General features: G+C 37.4%; 2 protein-coding genes across 2 annotated transcripts; one reads left to right on the top strand and one right to left on the bottom strand.

Annotated features, from left to right (window-relative positions):
* Nucleotides 1-392: 392 nt before the first annotated feature.
* On the bottom strand, nt 393-2,929 carry CLPS (colipase). Its single transcript, XM_034414714.2, has 3 exons — nt 2,843-2,929; nt 2,289-2,411; nt 393-1,856 (listed from the first exon to the last, which is right to left on the bottom strand). Exons 1-3 carry the CDS (start codon nt 2,924-2,926, stop codon nt 1,692-1,694), a joined length of 372 nt encoding a protein of 123 aa, XP_034270605.1. The 5' UTR covers nt 2,927-2,929; the 3' UTR covers nt 393-1,691.
* A 3,773-nt stretch (nt 2,930-6,702) lies between these two features.
* LHFPL5 (LHFPL tetraspan subfamily member 5) lies at nt 6,703-14,229 on the top strand. The gene is made up of 3 exons (XM_034414713.2): nt 6,703-7,813; nt 11,932-12,168; nt 13,984-14,229. The coding sequence occupies exons 1-3, from the start codon at nt 7,402-7,404 to the stop codon at nt 13,998-14,000; spliced, it is 666 nt and encodes a 221-aa protein (XP_034270604.1). The 5' UTR covers nt 6,703-7,401; the 3' UTR covers nt 14,001-14,229.
* Nucleotides 14,230-14,472: the final 243 nt, after the last annotated feature.

The raw sequence follows: 14,472 nt of genomic DNA, 5'->3' as shown, positions 1-14,472 counted from the left end.
TAGTATAAATTCAGACACTGTGGTTTGAAAAATATGATTTAGATCTCTGCTTTATGTGTTAACCAAGTCATTGTAGCCTATTTGACAACTACGATTTAGCGTGGTATTTCAACCGAGCTACTGTTTATCTATATAATATAACTCTTTTTAATTAAGTTACTTCTAAGCACCACTTACTGTTCTCTTTAATGGTTAATTGGGATAATGTAAAAGCCAAAATTAAGCAGTCCAAAATGACTCCTAGGGTGTTTCATTCTGGCTTTTACGTCATCACAATTAAACATTACCCAGAGCGGCAGGTAATTTAAAATGAAATTGTTGCCAGAAATAGTACAATGTGTTAGAGACATGTGTAACAAATCATGAAAAATGACAAAACTGTTGATTGCATATTTTTATTAACTCTCATCCAGAAGTCATTTCCAAAAGACAGAACTTCTCAGAATGGCAGCTTTCAAATGATTCAGACTAGGACATGTTGCAGTAGGTAGAGAGGGAGAGAGGCAGGTAGGCAGGCAGGCAGATAGGCGCATAGAGTTATCAAAAATCAGGCCCCGTCAGTATTGTATTATATACATTTTATTAACTGTCCAAATGGGTTGCCAATTTCTTCTAAACACTTCCTTACTTTTTTGATGCACAACCTTTGAATATTCTTAAATCTAGTAACATTTTTCCTGGGGGAAAAAAAACCCTGGCTGGAAGACAAATTAGAGCAGTAGCAAAGCAGAGAGAAGCATGATCAAACAGCTAAAACAATGAAATGTAAAGGCATGAAACATTATAAAGAGTAAAATGATAGGCTTGGTCAAAGGGACAATTTGCGGTAAACAGTTGCTGGTCCATATTATTATTTTCATTTTTCGTTATGTATTTTTAAAAGAATATAGGAAAGAGATAATACCAATATAAACAGTAAAATACCAGTAGGACGGACAGCAAATACTGGTTTGTGATAATCATTTAATTTAGTCCTGCATGTTTGACATGGCAGTGTCTTGGAGAACCTGTCTGGTCTTGGAAGCTAAACACAGTTGCTACTCTTGTAGATCATATTAAGACTGCCAATTAGACTGGGTAGTTGGAAAAAAATAGCCCAAAGAAGGCAATAGGAACCCTATTCATATTGCTACAAAGAAACTTATATAGAGCTGTCAATGAAATGACCAAGAGGCCGGTTTGGTTGGAAGAGATTTTACTGATACTTTTGAACTTTGCTTTACTGATACTTTTGAACTTTGTCAGTTATGATGTTTCTTGTGTGATCTGTAATTTCATGCGAGTTTCTTCCTAGGAGTAACAGGTTTTTACATACATTTTGAAGATGTGCCAGAATCTTCACACCTATTGATGCAAATACTTTGTCAGGATGTTGTTTCAGCTTCCCAGTCTAGGCTACAGCCATGGCATTTTGACCTAATGATTTGTCCTCCAATCACTGGTTGCTCCATCCTGTATTTGGTTCCAAGTCTAAGTAAGGTGAGCCGGATATTACTACTTGCTGATATCATACCAAAAATATATGGCAAGGCCTTATTTTCAGTAGAGTGGATCAGAAAAATGTTTGAATCTAACTGAAATCTATATGAACAAAGGGCATGCTTATTGGAGCAGTACGTAAAAGCATAGGAATTTGTTTTGCAAGGAAAGTAATAAAAACTATGTGGCTACTTAAAGAATCCAGGGTAAATCTAGTCACCATGCTTCTTTCTTTCTTCTTTTTCATTGCTGATTTTATTTGATGGGTCCTTGCAAATGCCAAAGTCAGAATTGACAATACTTCCCACAATGGTCCGGTCAGCATCACAGATTAAGCCTCTCTCACAAGGGCACTTGTAGTAAACTCCATATAGACTCTTCAGGAAACAGAAAGATACAGATTATTATTCCCTGGCTTATAGGACCTATTCAGGCAATGAATATAAGTTTTTCCATCATTCATAACAATTGCTCCCTAGTCTTGGATACATTTCCTAAGATGCAGAAAACAGAGATATTAGTCTGGGATATAGACCAACATTAAGCTATGAATCCCCTGACATATGTTCATCCATACAAATGTTTCTCACTTTTAAACTATTCATTTTCCTACAATAATGGCGCCAATGGCTTAATTTATTATTTTATTTCATAGTGTTTGTTTTGCGCAAGTCATATCACGGTTACTTTAAAATTGTCTTCTGTGCTATTAGCTGAACACTTAATTGCCGTCATGCTGAACAGAATATGTCTCTCTTATTCTCTCATGATGGGCATATACTTTTTTTTTTTTTAAAAATGACACTCACCTTTAGGGAACATTCTTGGTTTTCAGCTGCCTTGTCTGCACAGCGAGCGAGACCTAATCCTTTGGTTCGGTGACAGCAGCAGCTTTTGCACTGTAAGCTATTAAGACACAGCTCCCCATTGTGCTAGTGGAAAACAAATGTGAAACCAGGAGGTAAATGTGTGAAAGAAGATGGTTAATTCAGCAATTTGTCCATTCTTTTCATTTTTCTACACCTGCCCTTTTGTGAAAGATCTTTCTCCATAAAAATATGTTAGAGCACTGAGTAATAACCAGGCCTACATCAGCTGTATAATCCTTTCACAGGAATTTTGATGGAATGTCATGTGTTGACATTGATTTATGATTATGTTCTGATTTACATAGTACTTTAGATTGATTACATGTGTGATTAGGTGCAGCATATTATTCAATTATCGATTGAATAATAATGCTGCAGGTTTTTTAAATAAAAGAATAGGACCAGAACAAATTATTCCTAGCCTTATACATGTCCAAACCTAAAAGAAGATATTTCTGGAAGGATTCAAATAAGAATATCTCACATTCACTTACTAAGTTAATAAATAGTCCTCTTGGATAAATAGAAGACTCTGCCAAGGCAAGTGTCAGCAGTAACAAAATCCAAAGTCTGTCCATTGTTTCCGGGCAGCCAATGAGTTAATTGAAGGCTCTGGGGATGAGAGTCCAGACCAACCGGGAAGTTGCAGTTAATAAAACCCTTTGTCAAAGTCACATGAATCCTTCCTTCCAATGAATGTATCTCATGGAAACATGTGATAGTGATAGCAAACTTGATTTGGAAAGAAACACAAGACTAAATAGAATAGAATAGAATTTTTATTGGCCAAGTGTGATTAAACACACAAGGAATTTGCCTTGGTGCATATGCTCTCAGTGTACATAAAATAAAAGATACGTCCATCAAGAATCATAAGGTACAACACCCAATGATAGCCATAGGGTACTGTGAGATTTAAAAAAAACAGCAAACCTCATAAAAAGTGAAACAGTGACCATGAACAAGGAAAAAGCAGATTTATTGTAAGGATATATGTATCCCATAAACTTTTGCAAAAGGGTTCTCCCATGAAAGAGACTGAACGTCATATCACTCCGGTTTCATGGTTTAAATATAGTTTCAGACAATCAGCAAAACAATTAGAACTCTTCCACCAGATATTGTTTTCAGTTGTTATATAATGTTTTGGCTTTCTTCACATGTTCTGCCCTGGAGTTCCCTTCCAAAATTGCCCTCTAAAAATACCCTCTAAATATGTATTCATAATTGTTTGTTATTGTTCTTATTAATTGGACACTTAGTCTCTTTCTCCTTTTTCAATGGAGCTTTGGTACAACTTCGAATGTACCAAAATACCTGTTTCCTCAAAACAGGCATCATACACATGTCCCTTTTTTACATATCTTACTCAGCTTAATAGCTGAGGGTTAGCTCAGGTTATGTAAAGGGTAAATATGGAGTCACTTAGGCTATATTCTTTACAGGAATAATTCTTTTTCTCTCAGATACAAATAAGTAATCAGGAAACAATATCAATATAAATCATAAGGATATCAGCAACAAGGTTACAGTCATACAGTCATAAATGGGAGGAGATGGGAAAATTAATAGTAGTGCAGACTTAGTAAATAGTTTGACAGTGTTGAGGGAATTATTTGTTTAGCAAAGTGATAGCATTCGGGAAAAAACTGTTCTTGTGTCTAGTTGTTCTTGTGTGCAGTGCTCTATAGCGTCATTTTGAGGGTAGGAGTTGAAACAGTTTATGTCAAAGATGTGAGGAGTCTGTAAAAATTTTCACAGCCTTCTTTTTGACTCGTGCAGTATGCAGGTCCTCAATGGAAGGCAGGTTGGTAACAATTGTTTTTTCTGCAGTTCTAATTATCCTCTGAAGTCTGTGTCTGTCTTGTTGGGTTGCAGAACCAAACCATACAGTTATAGAGGTGCAGATGACAGACTCAATAATTCCTCTGTAGAACTGGATCAACAGGTCCTTGGGCAGTTTGAACTTTCTGAGTTGGCGCAGAGAGAATATTCTTTTGAAAAATAGTAAAATAAATATAAATAGTAAAATAAATTCAATAGTAAAAAAGCAAGCAAAATATAAGAGCTGCAGTCTACAAACCTTGGGATACTAAGTTAAGAATAGGTCTTTTTTGATTTTGAAACCTGCAGAGATCAGGACCCTCAATATCAGCAAGGCAATCATCACACCGATAGGTTCATACATTCTGGAAGCCCTTTTTGTGATCTGTTTGGATTTGGGTCAGAATATTCTAAGAGGTCAGACAGTTGTTGGAAACCAGGATTCAAAGTTTAGTGTTACATGTTAATCTAACAACTTGATATGTTCAACAAACCATGATGTATGATGTGCAATTCGTGCCTTTCCTGAATTTTTCATCTCCGCCCAGCTTGTCACTTTCTGTGAAACTCAAAAAAAAACAAACTTTGCTCAATCTTTTTTTAGGATCTGTCTGAATGTGTTTGTGAACCCAGGCACTGGAATGGAAAATCATGGTTTCTGGCTTTGTGTAATGTTGTCTGGCTTTTGCCTTGTTGATTTAGTGTGATGTATGGTCTAGGTCAGTTCATTAATAATGTTTTGATCCTTTCATCAATAGCTTTGATGAACTGATATACTTTATTTTGATGAAGCAAAATTAATAAGAGCAAATATAAACCTCTTTCCTTAGCTTTCTAGTTGGCTTATTTAAAAAAGGAACAGAGAATCCTAAAATCCCCTCCCCACATCCTTTATGTTAGAATACTTTCATATAGCATAACTTTCCCCAGTCTAGAGCCATCTAGACCAATTGAACACCTGTATAGATTGGCAGCATAACTATGCTGGCTGAGAGCGATAAGAATTTTTCCAGTCTAAAATTAGGGACTGTATCAAACAAAGCTGATACAGAAGAGTTTAGCAGAGTTTAGTGGAAAAATCCTGCTATAACAACATGTGTGAAAGACATCTTATTTCTCAAAGGTGTATGGAACAAGAAGCTACCTGGAACCAACAACAGATGTGGCCTATTGGAACTTTCTCAGGATCCAAATGTTTGTTATGCAATCCTGGACTAATCAGCCAGTAAAATACATGTTGATAATGCCTAGCAGAATTCTCAATCTAGATATGTAACATTGCCTACTCTAACCTGATCCTGACTGAGAACTATGGGAGTTACGTATGTCAGGAAATAAGTAGTATTTACAGAGAAAAACCAAACACTCTGGTAAGGTCTATGCTGGTTTTAGTTTAACAATGTGTATGACATTTCTTTGCAAGGATTTGGGAACATATGGACAGACTTGTATGATTCCTGACTTGTATGAATACCGGTATGATTTACCGGTATTCATTAATCAGTAAATATTTTTCATGTAATTAATTAGGAATTATGAATATATAAACCAGATTATATCATAAATAGGCACACATTTCTTTTCAAAAAGATTCATTACACTGCAATAGCTTAAAGTATTTTATACTGACAACAGATAAGAATTATTTTTCACCATTTGAGATCATGAGGAAGTCATGCCAACTCATCAGCTTAGCCAGAATTTATGGCAAAAGGTTTTTCCAAGAGTGTCTGAATATTCCTCATGCTTTTATCTACATGTAATGCTTTTGTCACATTTTCCATTTTTAGCCAATTGTTCCAATACATTTGGTGAATATCCACCATGAGGTGGTTGTCCTTTTATGTCTTCAATCAGCCAAGCAAGTTCTGTACATTCCCTTTCAATGGGCTTCCAGTAATGATGGAGAGGAACATTTAACTTCTCAGAAATGACCAGAGGTCCTGCAGCAACAAGAGGCCATCTTAGAAAATACCATCTTAGAAAATCTAATATATACTAATATATGTATGTATGAATCAGCATTATAATTATTTTTTATTTTGTGGGGTTTTTTAGCTTTTAAAATGATTGTATGTATTCCTCCCTTCTTATGCTGATCTATGACCATAATAATATTTAATTGATTTGTCAGCTTCCTGGTATTTTGGGAGCATAATTCATCACATTGGTAGGGGATCTGATTAAGATAGAATAATACAGAGTTAATATATTATAGAAATGTTAACTTTGTGAATGTTCATACATTACACTAACCATGATTTTCATGCCTATTATTTGTTGAATACAACACCATTTGCAAGGTTGCATAATATTCTAAGTCATAAAATTTATTGGACTGACTGTACTGTTTGGAAATGTTTATAGTCAAAACTACACAAATCATATAATAGCTTAGTGAGATTTATGAATCCAGCCTTAAAGCCAATATCTGGAACAACCAGCTCATCCTTGATGTTGTACAAATTGGCACCTTGCTCTCTTTTGCAGGATGAGCATAACGTGCTTTTATGTTAACAAGATTTATACATCCTGTCCAGGAACATACTATTTTCCAAGGTATAATTGTTAATACTTAATTCGAAATGGGGATGGTGGATTAATCTCTATTTATCCTAGTCAAGGGAATTGGTGCCTGTCCTCTGATGTCTGCCCCCAATTAATGGGAAACAGTGTCTACCCTTCGGTTCATCAGTCTTGGGCTTCCTGGCTTTCTCTGCCAATCGCTGTCTGTGGTGCTGAAACAGAGCTCACAAATAAAGCTGCAGAAATTCCTCTTCTCTGCTGTATGGAAGCAGGAGGGATATTTCCTTTACACAGGGAGGGAACGCCAATTTCTTGGAAAGCAGCAGATATGTAGGATGCTGGGAGAGGAGGAAAAGGAGGAGGAGGAGCAGCAGCAGCAGCAGCAACTAAGGCTAAGCACTCTTCAGGCTCCAGCACCTCCCACCGAGCTGTTCAGTATGGAAACAAATAGCCCTTCTTGCAAATGGTCATCTGAGCATCTGTGGCTGGGGCAAAGAGTCACGGGAAAGGCAAGAGCTGCTTCACAGAATCCTGATCTATCAGTGAGGCGGAAAGCCAACCGTGCATCCCCTCTTTCTTGGATTCAGCTTCCCTATGTGCTGCTCCTCATTAAAGTTCCTGGAGTGAGAAGACAATCCTTTTTCTGTTTGACCCTGAACTTCAAGACATGTCTTACAAGACATAGCCATCTCTCCGTGGAGCCATGGCAAAGATGCTGCCAGCACAGGAAGCGGCAAAGATCTATCATACCAACTACGTGAGGAATGCTCGAGCCATGGGAGTGCTGTGGGCACTGTTCACCCTCTGCTTTGCTGTGATCATGGTGGTAACTTTCATCCAGCCCTATTGGATTGGGGACAGCATTGACACTCCACAAGCTGGTTATTTTGGCCTCTACTCCTATTGTATTGGAAATGCCCTGACCGGTGAACTCATTTGCAAGGGCAGCCCGCTGGACTTTGGCACCATCCCCTCAAGTGCTTTCAAAACAGCTATGTTTTTTGTTGGCATTTCTACCTTTCTTATAATTGGCTGCATCCTCTGCTTTAGCCTCTTCTTCTTCTGCAATGCAGCCACTGTCTACAAAGTGTGTGCTTGGATGCAACTGGCAGCATGTGAGTTGGACATAGAGAACCCAGAGGATAGATTAAGACATCCATTAAACATAGCTTCAATGTGCTAAGGGATTCCTGCTCAAGTATATTATGCTTGGGAATATCATAACCTCTTTGTCTTATCTCCCAAATTTGCAGTGCAAGGGGCATCTATTTAAAATGAATATATAAATCTTCCATTTGGATTGAAGTTCCATTGGCATCACTCCTAATAAGGAGAAAGCAAAATGGATTTGTGGTACTGCAAAGTAAATATTAGTTCCTTGATGATGCAAATCTTTTCAATGTGTGAATATAAATCTGCTATTTGGATTCAAGTTCCATTGGCAGCCTTTTCCTGAATGTGCTAACTGTCACTGAAACCAACATATTCCATTTCTTTAGTTCCCATGTCAGCCAGTAATGTGTATATTTTAGTGAGATGACCTGTCCTTGAAGTATATTGTAGTCTGTTAAGTGATATGCAATGACACTTAATTCTATAATCTATTTGAAGGACAAACAATTGATGTACTTTTTCTGATCGCTTGGTTTTTTTATAAAATGAAGTTATGTTTAATGGTGTTTTTTTTCTTAATTTGCTTTCTTTGTGGCTGCCATAATCACTGTCTCTGGTGAAGGTGTAGATGTAATCATGAAGTGACGATATAGAAGGGGTATTAATTTAAAATATCACTAAAACAAAGCAGGAATGAGCAAGGAGAACACAGGAGGAATCTTGCTGAATATGATCAAGGCTCCATCTTCAGGGCTTTTGACAGGCAGATTTAGCAGTTAGCATTGCCTAGAGAGGAGATGTGTGTTTTTAGAAAACTGCTTCTTTCTGATGAAAAGGAGATGTTTTATACAGGATATTAGCAGCTAGAAATTTCCGCAGCCAAAGGGAAAATGAGCTTCTGTTTGTATTTCCTTTTATGTATGAGAGAAGTCAGAAAACCATCAACATAGTTGCAGCCTGAAGAAGAAAAACAGGGTCAAATCATGATTCATAAGAGAAAACGGGCAATACAATAGTCATTACCAACTGAAACCTTTCAGATATGTTAAGCTATACTTCCTATAATTCTGTGCCAGTGTGGCCATGGGAAGGTTATGATGAAAGTAAGGTATATTACTGCAATATTTAATAGCAAAAGGGTACAGGTTTTACTAATTCAAAATAAATAGTGGGTTGGAGTCAATCATAGCCATAATTATAATAGGTTGACCAAAAATATTTGGACTTAAGATCCAGTTTTAATCGGGATACTTTATATATAAAATTATGTATAGTATTCCCATATTTGTCAGCAATGTTATAGAGAAAAAAATAATATTTAAGGACACCTGAGCCTAGCAAGCATTGCAAGTCAGAACACACACACAGCATGCATACAAGATCATAGAGGCAAAATTAAATAATGCTGTTTGGGAAATAGTACCCCGTTTCCCCCAAAATAAGACATCCCCTGATAATAAGCCCAATTGGGCTTTTGAGCGCATGGCAATAAGCCCAAGCACTTATTTCAGGGTTCCAAAAAATAGAAGACAGAGTCTTATTTTCAGGGAAACACAGTATGTAGACAGAAACTCAAAATGAAATACATCCTGCCTTCTATTTGTTCATTTATAAGTTTTTGCTATTAGTGGCAAAGTTCTTTTTTTAAAAAAAATTATTTGCTTCTTCCACCTCATTCCAAGAGAAATAAATGAGTTGCTTTATTTAATGGTATGCAAAACACAAGCATTCTTTGCTTGATGAAATGCACTTTGGCTTTCCATCTTCTAAAAATTACCACAAATTCAAATTAGGGCCAGGATTAGGTAATGACTTTCTATTCCGCCTAGAATATCCTGCTTAAATATCCTTAAGCTAATTAAGCCCTGCCTGTAATGGGGATGCCAAAGATGAGCACAATTCTCTGCAGTTTTTCCATAGTGAGAGAGACCTGCAAAAGGCCATCTGATCTGAAAGCAAGAAGATGCTGAAAGCCAGTAACGATATTTGAAACCTTTTTCAAATATTCATGCCAGTGAACAAAACCTGGTTACATGATCTGCAGAGGCTTCTTCAGCAAATAGAAATGCATTGCGTGAAAGAGAGGCTAAAGTAAGTCTGTAAGCGCAGCAACAGGTTTAGCAGTAGCATTTTGAATAAACTGTAAGGACAGGCACAGGCATTAAAGAAAGCTGTAATTCTTCCTGGCCTCAAACATAAATAACTTAAGAGGCTTGAAAAGGCTTCTGATTAACCCACATTGGCTGAAGAGCACAATGCTGGAGGATTGTAAAGATCCTAAGTGACAGGGGAGTATAAAAGCTTTTCTTAAAAAAATAAATCAGTAAATTGCTATGGCAACTTTGTGACATGTTTCTATCCAAGTAACACACTCTCATTCGGCTGAAAATTTACCTTCCTCACAATAATAACAATAATAATAATGTGTTATACTGACTGTAGAATCCGGTACCTTGGAAATCTCAACATACTTCCATAAAAATTCCAGCCTGTTTAAATTTACATCTTAAAGTACTGTACAGGTGGTCCTCATTAATGACCATAACTGAGCCAGGCAATTCTATCACTAAACAATGTATTTGTTACGCAAACCATCATGTGACTGCAACTTGCAATTTTAATTGTCCACTTCTGCATTGACTCTGCGTGTCAGAAGCTGGCTGTAAAGTGTGCAAATGGCAATCACGTAACCCAGGGTGCTGCTCCAGTTGTAAGTGGGAGGACCCATCCTAAAGTTACTTTTTTTTCTGCACAGTTGTAACTTCAAATGGTTGCTAAACAGGGCAGTTCTTAAGTGAGGACTGTCTTGTCATAGATTAAAACTCAGGATGCAAAGAAAGGGAATGAGTAGATATTTTAAAATCTTTTCTTCTTAATGTAGGGCAGACTCTTCTTTCAATGCCATAGCAAATAACTAGCCTTTTAGTAAAGGAAAGGCTCGACTAATGCTTCTCTGGACAACAAAAGTAAAAATAGTTTCACAGCTCTTGAACTCTTGCAGGAATATCACGTAATCATAAACTAAGTGGTAAGAAAAGCTATTTTTTCAATGTCCTGTGCTTGTCCACTTTTTTCCAAGGACAGAAATGTTGTGCTCCTCTTTCTACTTTTCCTGTTAAACTCTAATACCATGAAGTGTTTTGTACAGGTTACAGTACTATACTCATCTAAGAACAGCTGTCATTTTTGGAAGACAATTTTCTTTTTTGCTTCTTAACTGCCACATATTTTAGCTGGGGAAGTTGAGAGGGGGTTGTTGTTGGAGTGGTAGAAAGTTAGTCATAACAACATTCTGTATTCAAGGACTTTTGCTTGTGTCTCATGGAGACTGCCTGAAGATTGTATCCAGTTGAGTGTGAAGAATTGATTGGACAATGTGATGAACTTGTAGGTTTGGGGCAGGGCTGTGAACTGTCAGCTGGGTGTGGAAAACCTGGAAGCTTTCTGATTCGGGTTTTCCCAGATGTGCCAACATGACTAATAAATTTCTAATAAATTGGAATTTTGAGGAACCTCAGGCCTCAGAGCTTTATTTTGTTGAGGGTATTCCTTGGAACGCTGACAACAGTTTGTAAAGTATTAATTATAAATATTTTATTTCCAAAAAGCAGTCACATATCGTGATCATCTATGTCATGGATACGGGGCTGACCTGTGGTTATTCAATCGGGGAAGAAAAGTCCTGATGCTAACAATAGTTTCTAGGACTGCAACTTTTCTTTAGTTCCCAAATTAAGCCTGTATTTGCATTAATTCAAGCTTTGACTAAACTTGGCTAAACTGTGGTTGTAGCAAAGACTGCAAGATGAACAACAATATCTAGCTTTCTAATCAGTTTCGAAAAATAGGGAGCTTCTCCAGAAGCCGTCTCCATTTCTCGAAAGTGGTAAAAGGTGGTGAACGGACTTTATATTGTACTGTCATGCCATTTGCACTTGAACTTCCTTTTGAATCTGTCCCGATTTATTTATTTATTGATTAGATTTATAGAGCTTGCCCAGCTTGCATAATCAGAAGCCTGAACAGAACACTTCATATGAAAAAACCCATGAGAGGAGTTACTACCTTGAGGTTGCAACTGTGTCTTTCAATATCATCACTGAATGCGTTCCATTTCCAGGTGCAGGCTTGTCCATTGGCTGCCTGCTCTACCCTGATGGCTGGGACTCCCCCGAGGTGAAACGCATGTGTGGAGAGAAGACTGACAAATACACCCTGGGAGTCTGCACTGTGCGCTGGGCGTACATCCTTTGCATCATCGGCATTCTTGATGCCTTCATCCTATCTTTTTTAGCATTTGTGCTTGGCAACCGGCAAGACAACCTTCTACCCTCTGATTTCCAAGTGGAAAACAAAGGTAAGCCAATTCCCCACCACCATCCCAGAAGAATCTACCCTTCCCATAGTCAAAGTAGCAAGGACAGTGGAACTATAGGTGATGAGATTTGGAGATTTACTTCCATAAAATTGATAAGGACAAAAAGTGCATAAGCTTGTCTTGTGTGCAGGTTATTAATATTAGAACTCATGCCACATTAGAATTGTCAGAACCTTTCTTTCCCTTAGTTAATTTAAATTGTTCTCATGGTATGCTATTTTTCTTCCATGCTTCAACCAAAGGCAGTAAGGCTACAAGGTGTCTACTGTAAAAAAAAATGGCTATATGCAAAAATCCATAATATTCCCCTGTATTACTGGCTGAGTTCAGTGATTGTATCATTGACTCTGCTGGTGCAGGGATTAATTAAAAAAAATAATAGAATATTCTAATTTATCACAAGTGAGGGATTAGGCAGGTGAGGAGCAGAGTAGGGTCATGAATGCATTATAAATCATTGGAGAAAAATATGCAACGTTTCTGCAAACTTTTGTTTGGAAGCCCTTAGCCTTCCAAACAAAGTTTAAAAAAAAAACAAAAACAAAAAAAACAAAACCAAGTACGCTTCTGGTATTTGCAGCTACTGTATAAACTGTCTTCTAAATTATTTCTTTCCCTAGCTGTTAAAAATAATTAAAATAGCATATGCATGAGACTGTTACTTTGTGTCCCATCACCATTTTACATTTGAGACATCTGTAAAATGCAAAATCCACTGTTTTGATAAAAATGAAATTGGCCGTTAGTGCAATTCAGCAGGCTTGGGATTCTAGAATGAAAAAGTCTACAATTTGGACATTATTTCTGCATTTTATATAGAGGGTTATTAGGGTTTATGTTTTCCCAAATGTCAGGCCAATCTTTCCCATTTGGAGACGTTTCAAGCAACAAAATGGGTGATTACAACTTCTGCCTTTTCACCATTCTCCAAATGTACATTCAACTTGTCTGTTCAACCAACGTGTCTGATTGTTAACAACAAAAGATTGCAGTGTTTTTTCTCTCTCAATATCAGAAAACATGGGAAAAACTGGTTTCACAGTGCCCTCTGTTGAAGAAGGAAAAGGTTATTGGGGATGTTATTACCAAAACTTCAAAACAATATAACAAACTAAAAATAGTCCCTACAACTTTCAGAGAGCAGTCTTCAGGATGCTGTAAAAAACTTGCTAGAGCTCCCAAGCTGGGAGATGTTACTCACCCTTTCTTTGGTGACACATATAAACTGGTTCTGGTTATCACTGTCATTGCCATGCTAATTCAATTGAAGTAAGTTACTCCAAAGCAGAGCCCTTTTCTTCCCTGGGTTTATAATCATATTAAAAGCATGGTCAACAAATTCAAGGCTCTTCATCAAGCGCTAATGGCAGATTCTATCCTATGTGTAGCATGTGACATCACAGCTTCTATTTAGATCAGTGGTGGGCTGCTACTGGTTCGCCCTGGATCAGGCAAACCGGTAGCGGCAGCAGGAGGCTCCGCCCATCCGCCCGGACATCTCCGCACATGTGCAGAAGCATTGCGCGAGCGCATCCATAAGCAAGCCGGTAGTGATGGGATTTGAAACCCACTACTGATTTAGACCAAATTTGATTATTTTAAGATGTAGGGACTTCAACTCCCAGAATTCCTCAGCCAGAATGATAGGAGTTGAAATCATCTTAAAGTGGCCAAATTCGAAAAACACTTCAGACCATGAAAGAGTTGTTTTTTATTCCATTAGCTGCTTTTGGAAAAATGGGGAGGGGAAATGGCGCTTTCTGGATTATTATGGTGTGTTCTTTTGTCCTGCAGAGGAAGCAAATAAATGAAGATGAATACTGAAGGAATCGCAAGTGTACTTACTTCTGCCCTTGAATACTGAGCACTCCAACTTGACCTTGGCCTCAGAAAAGCTGCTTGATACACATGAATGCTAATGTGGATTCTGCCAGTTATCTAGACCATCAGTCTGTGTTATAGAAGAGCGATTCTGCAAAAAAGTGTGCTCTTTTCCAGAAAAGACTATGACAAAATAAATTATGTTCAGTGTGACATTAATTGGTTTTGATCTCCACATCCTGTTTGCAATCATGTTTTGTATGATGTTCTATAACTTTGGGGCCCAACAGATCTGGATAATTAATAATAGACCTCAAAACATGTTGAATTAAATATTGCATCCATTCAGCTAGTTTAATATTACAAGCATACAGCTGCCCTGCAAACTCTTACTTCAGGAAAATGTAACCCTTTAGGTCTTGTGAGTCCTGTTCAAATGTTGATATAGCACACAGGCAACTG

This window comes from Pantherophis guttatus, chromosome 3 (genome assembly GCF_059756535.1).
Source record: "Pantherophis guttatus breed Tessera chromosome 3, ASM5975653v1, whole genome shotgun sequence".
In the NCBI taxonomy this organism is placed as follows: Eukaryota; Metazoa; Chordata; class Lepidosauria; order Squamata; family Colubridae; genus Pantherophis; species Pantherophis guttatus.
The sequence above is the reverse complement of the archived record's forward strand: the minus strand, read 5'-3'. Positions and strand labels throughout refer to the sequence as shown.

What these genes read in the sequence shown, in the direction of transcription:
- CLPS (XM_034414714.2), bottom strand. Translation starts at nt 2,926, where the DNA reads ATGGACAGACTTTGGATTTTGTTACTGCTGACACTTGCCTTGGCAGAG. An exon ending in GAGGACTATTTATTAACTTA is followed by an intron (nt 2,412 to 2,842) that starts GTAAGTGAATGT and finishes GTTTTCCACTAG; the next exon opens with CACAATGGGGAGCTGTGTCT. An exon ending in ACCAAGAATGTTCCCTAAAG is followed by an intron (nt 1,857 to 2,288) that starts GTGAGTGTCATT and finishes TGTTTCCTGAAG; the next exon opens with AGTCTATATGGAGTTTACTA.
- LHFPL5 (XM_034414713.2), top strand. Translation starts at nt 7,402, where the DNA reads ATGGCAAAGATGCTGCCAGCACAGGAAGCGGCAAAGATCTATCATACC. An exon ending in TTGGATGCAACTGGCAGCAT is followed by an intron (nt 7,814 to 11,931) that starts GTGAGTTGGACA and finishes TTCCATTTCCAG; the next exon opens with GTGCAGGCTTGTCCATTGGC.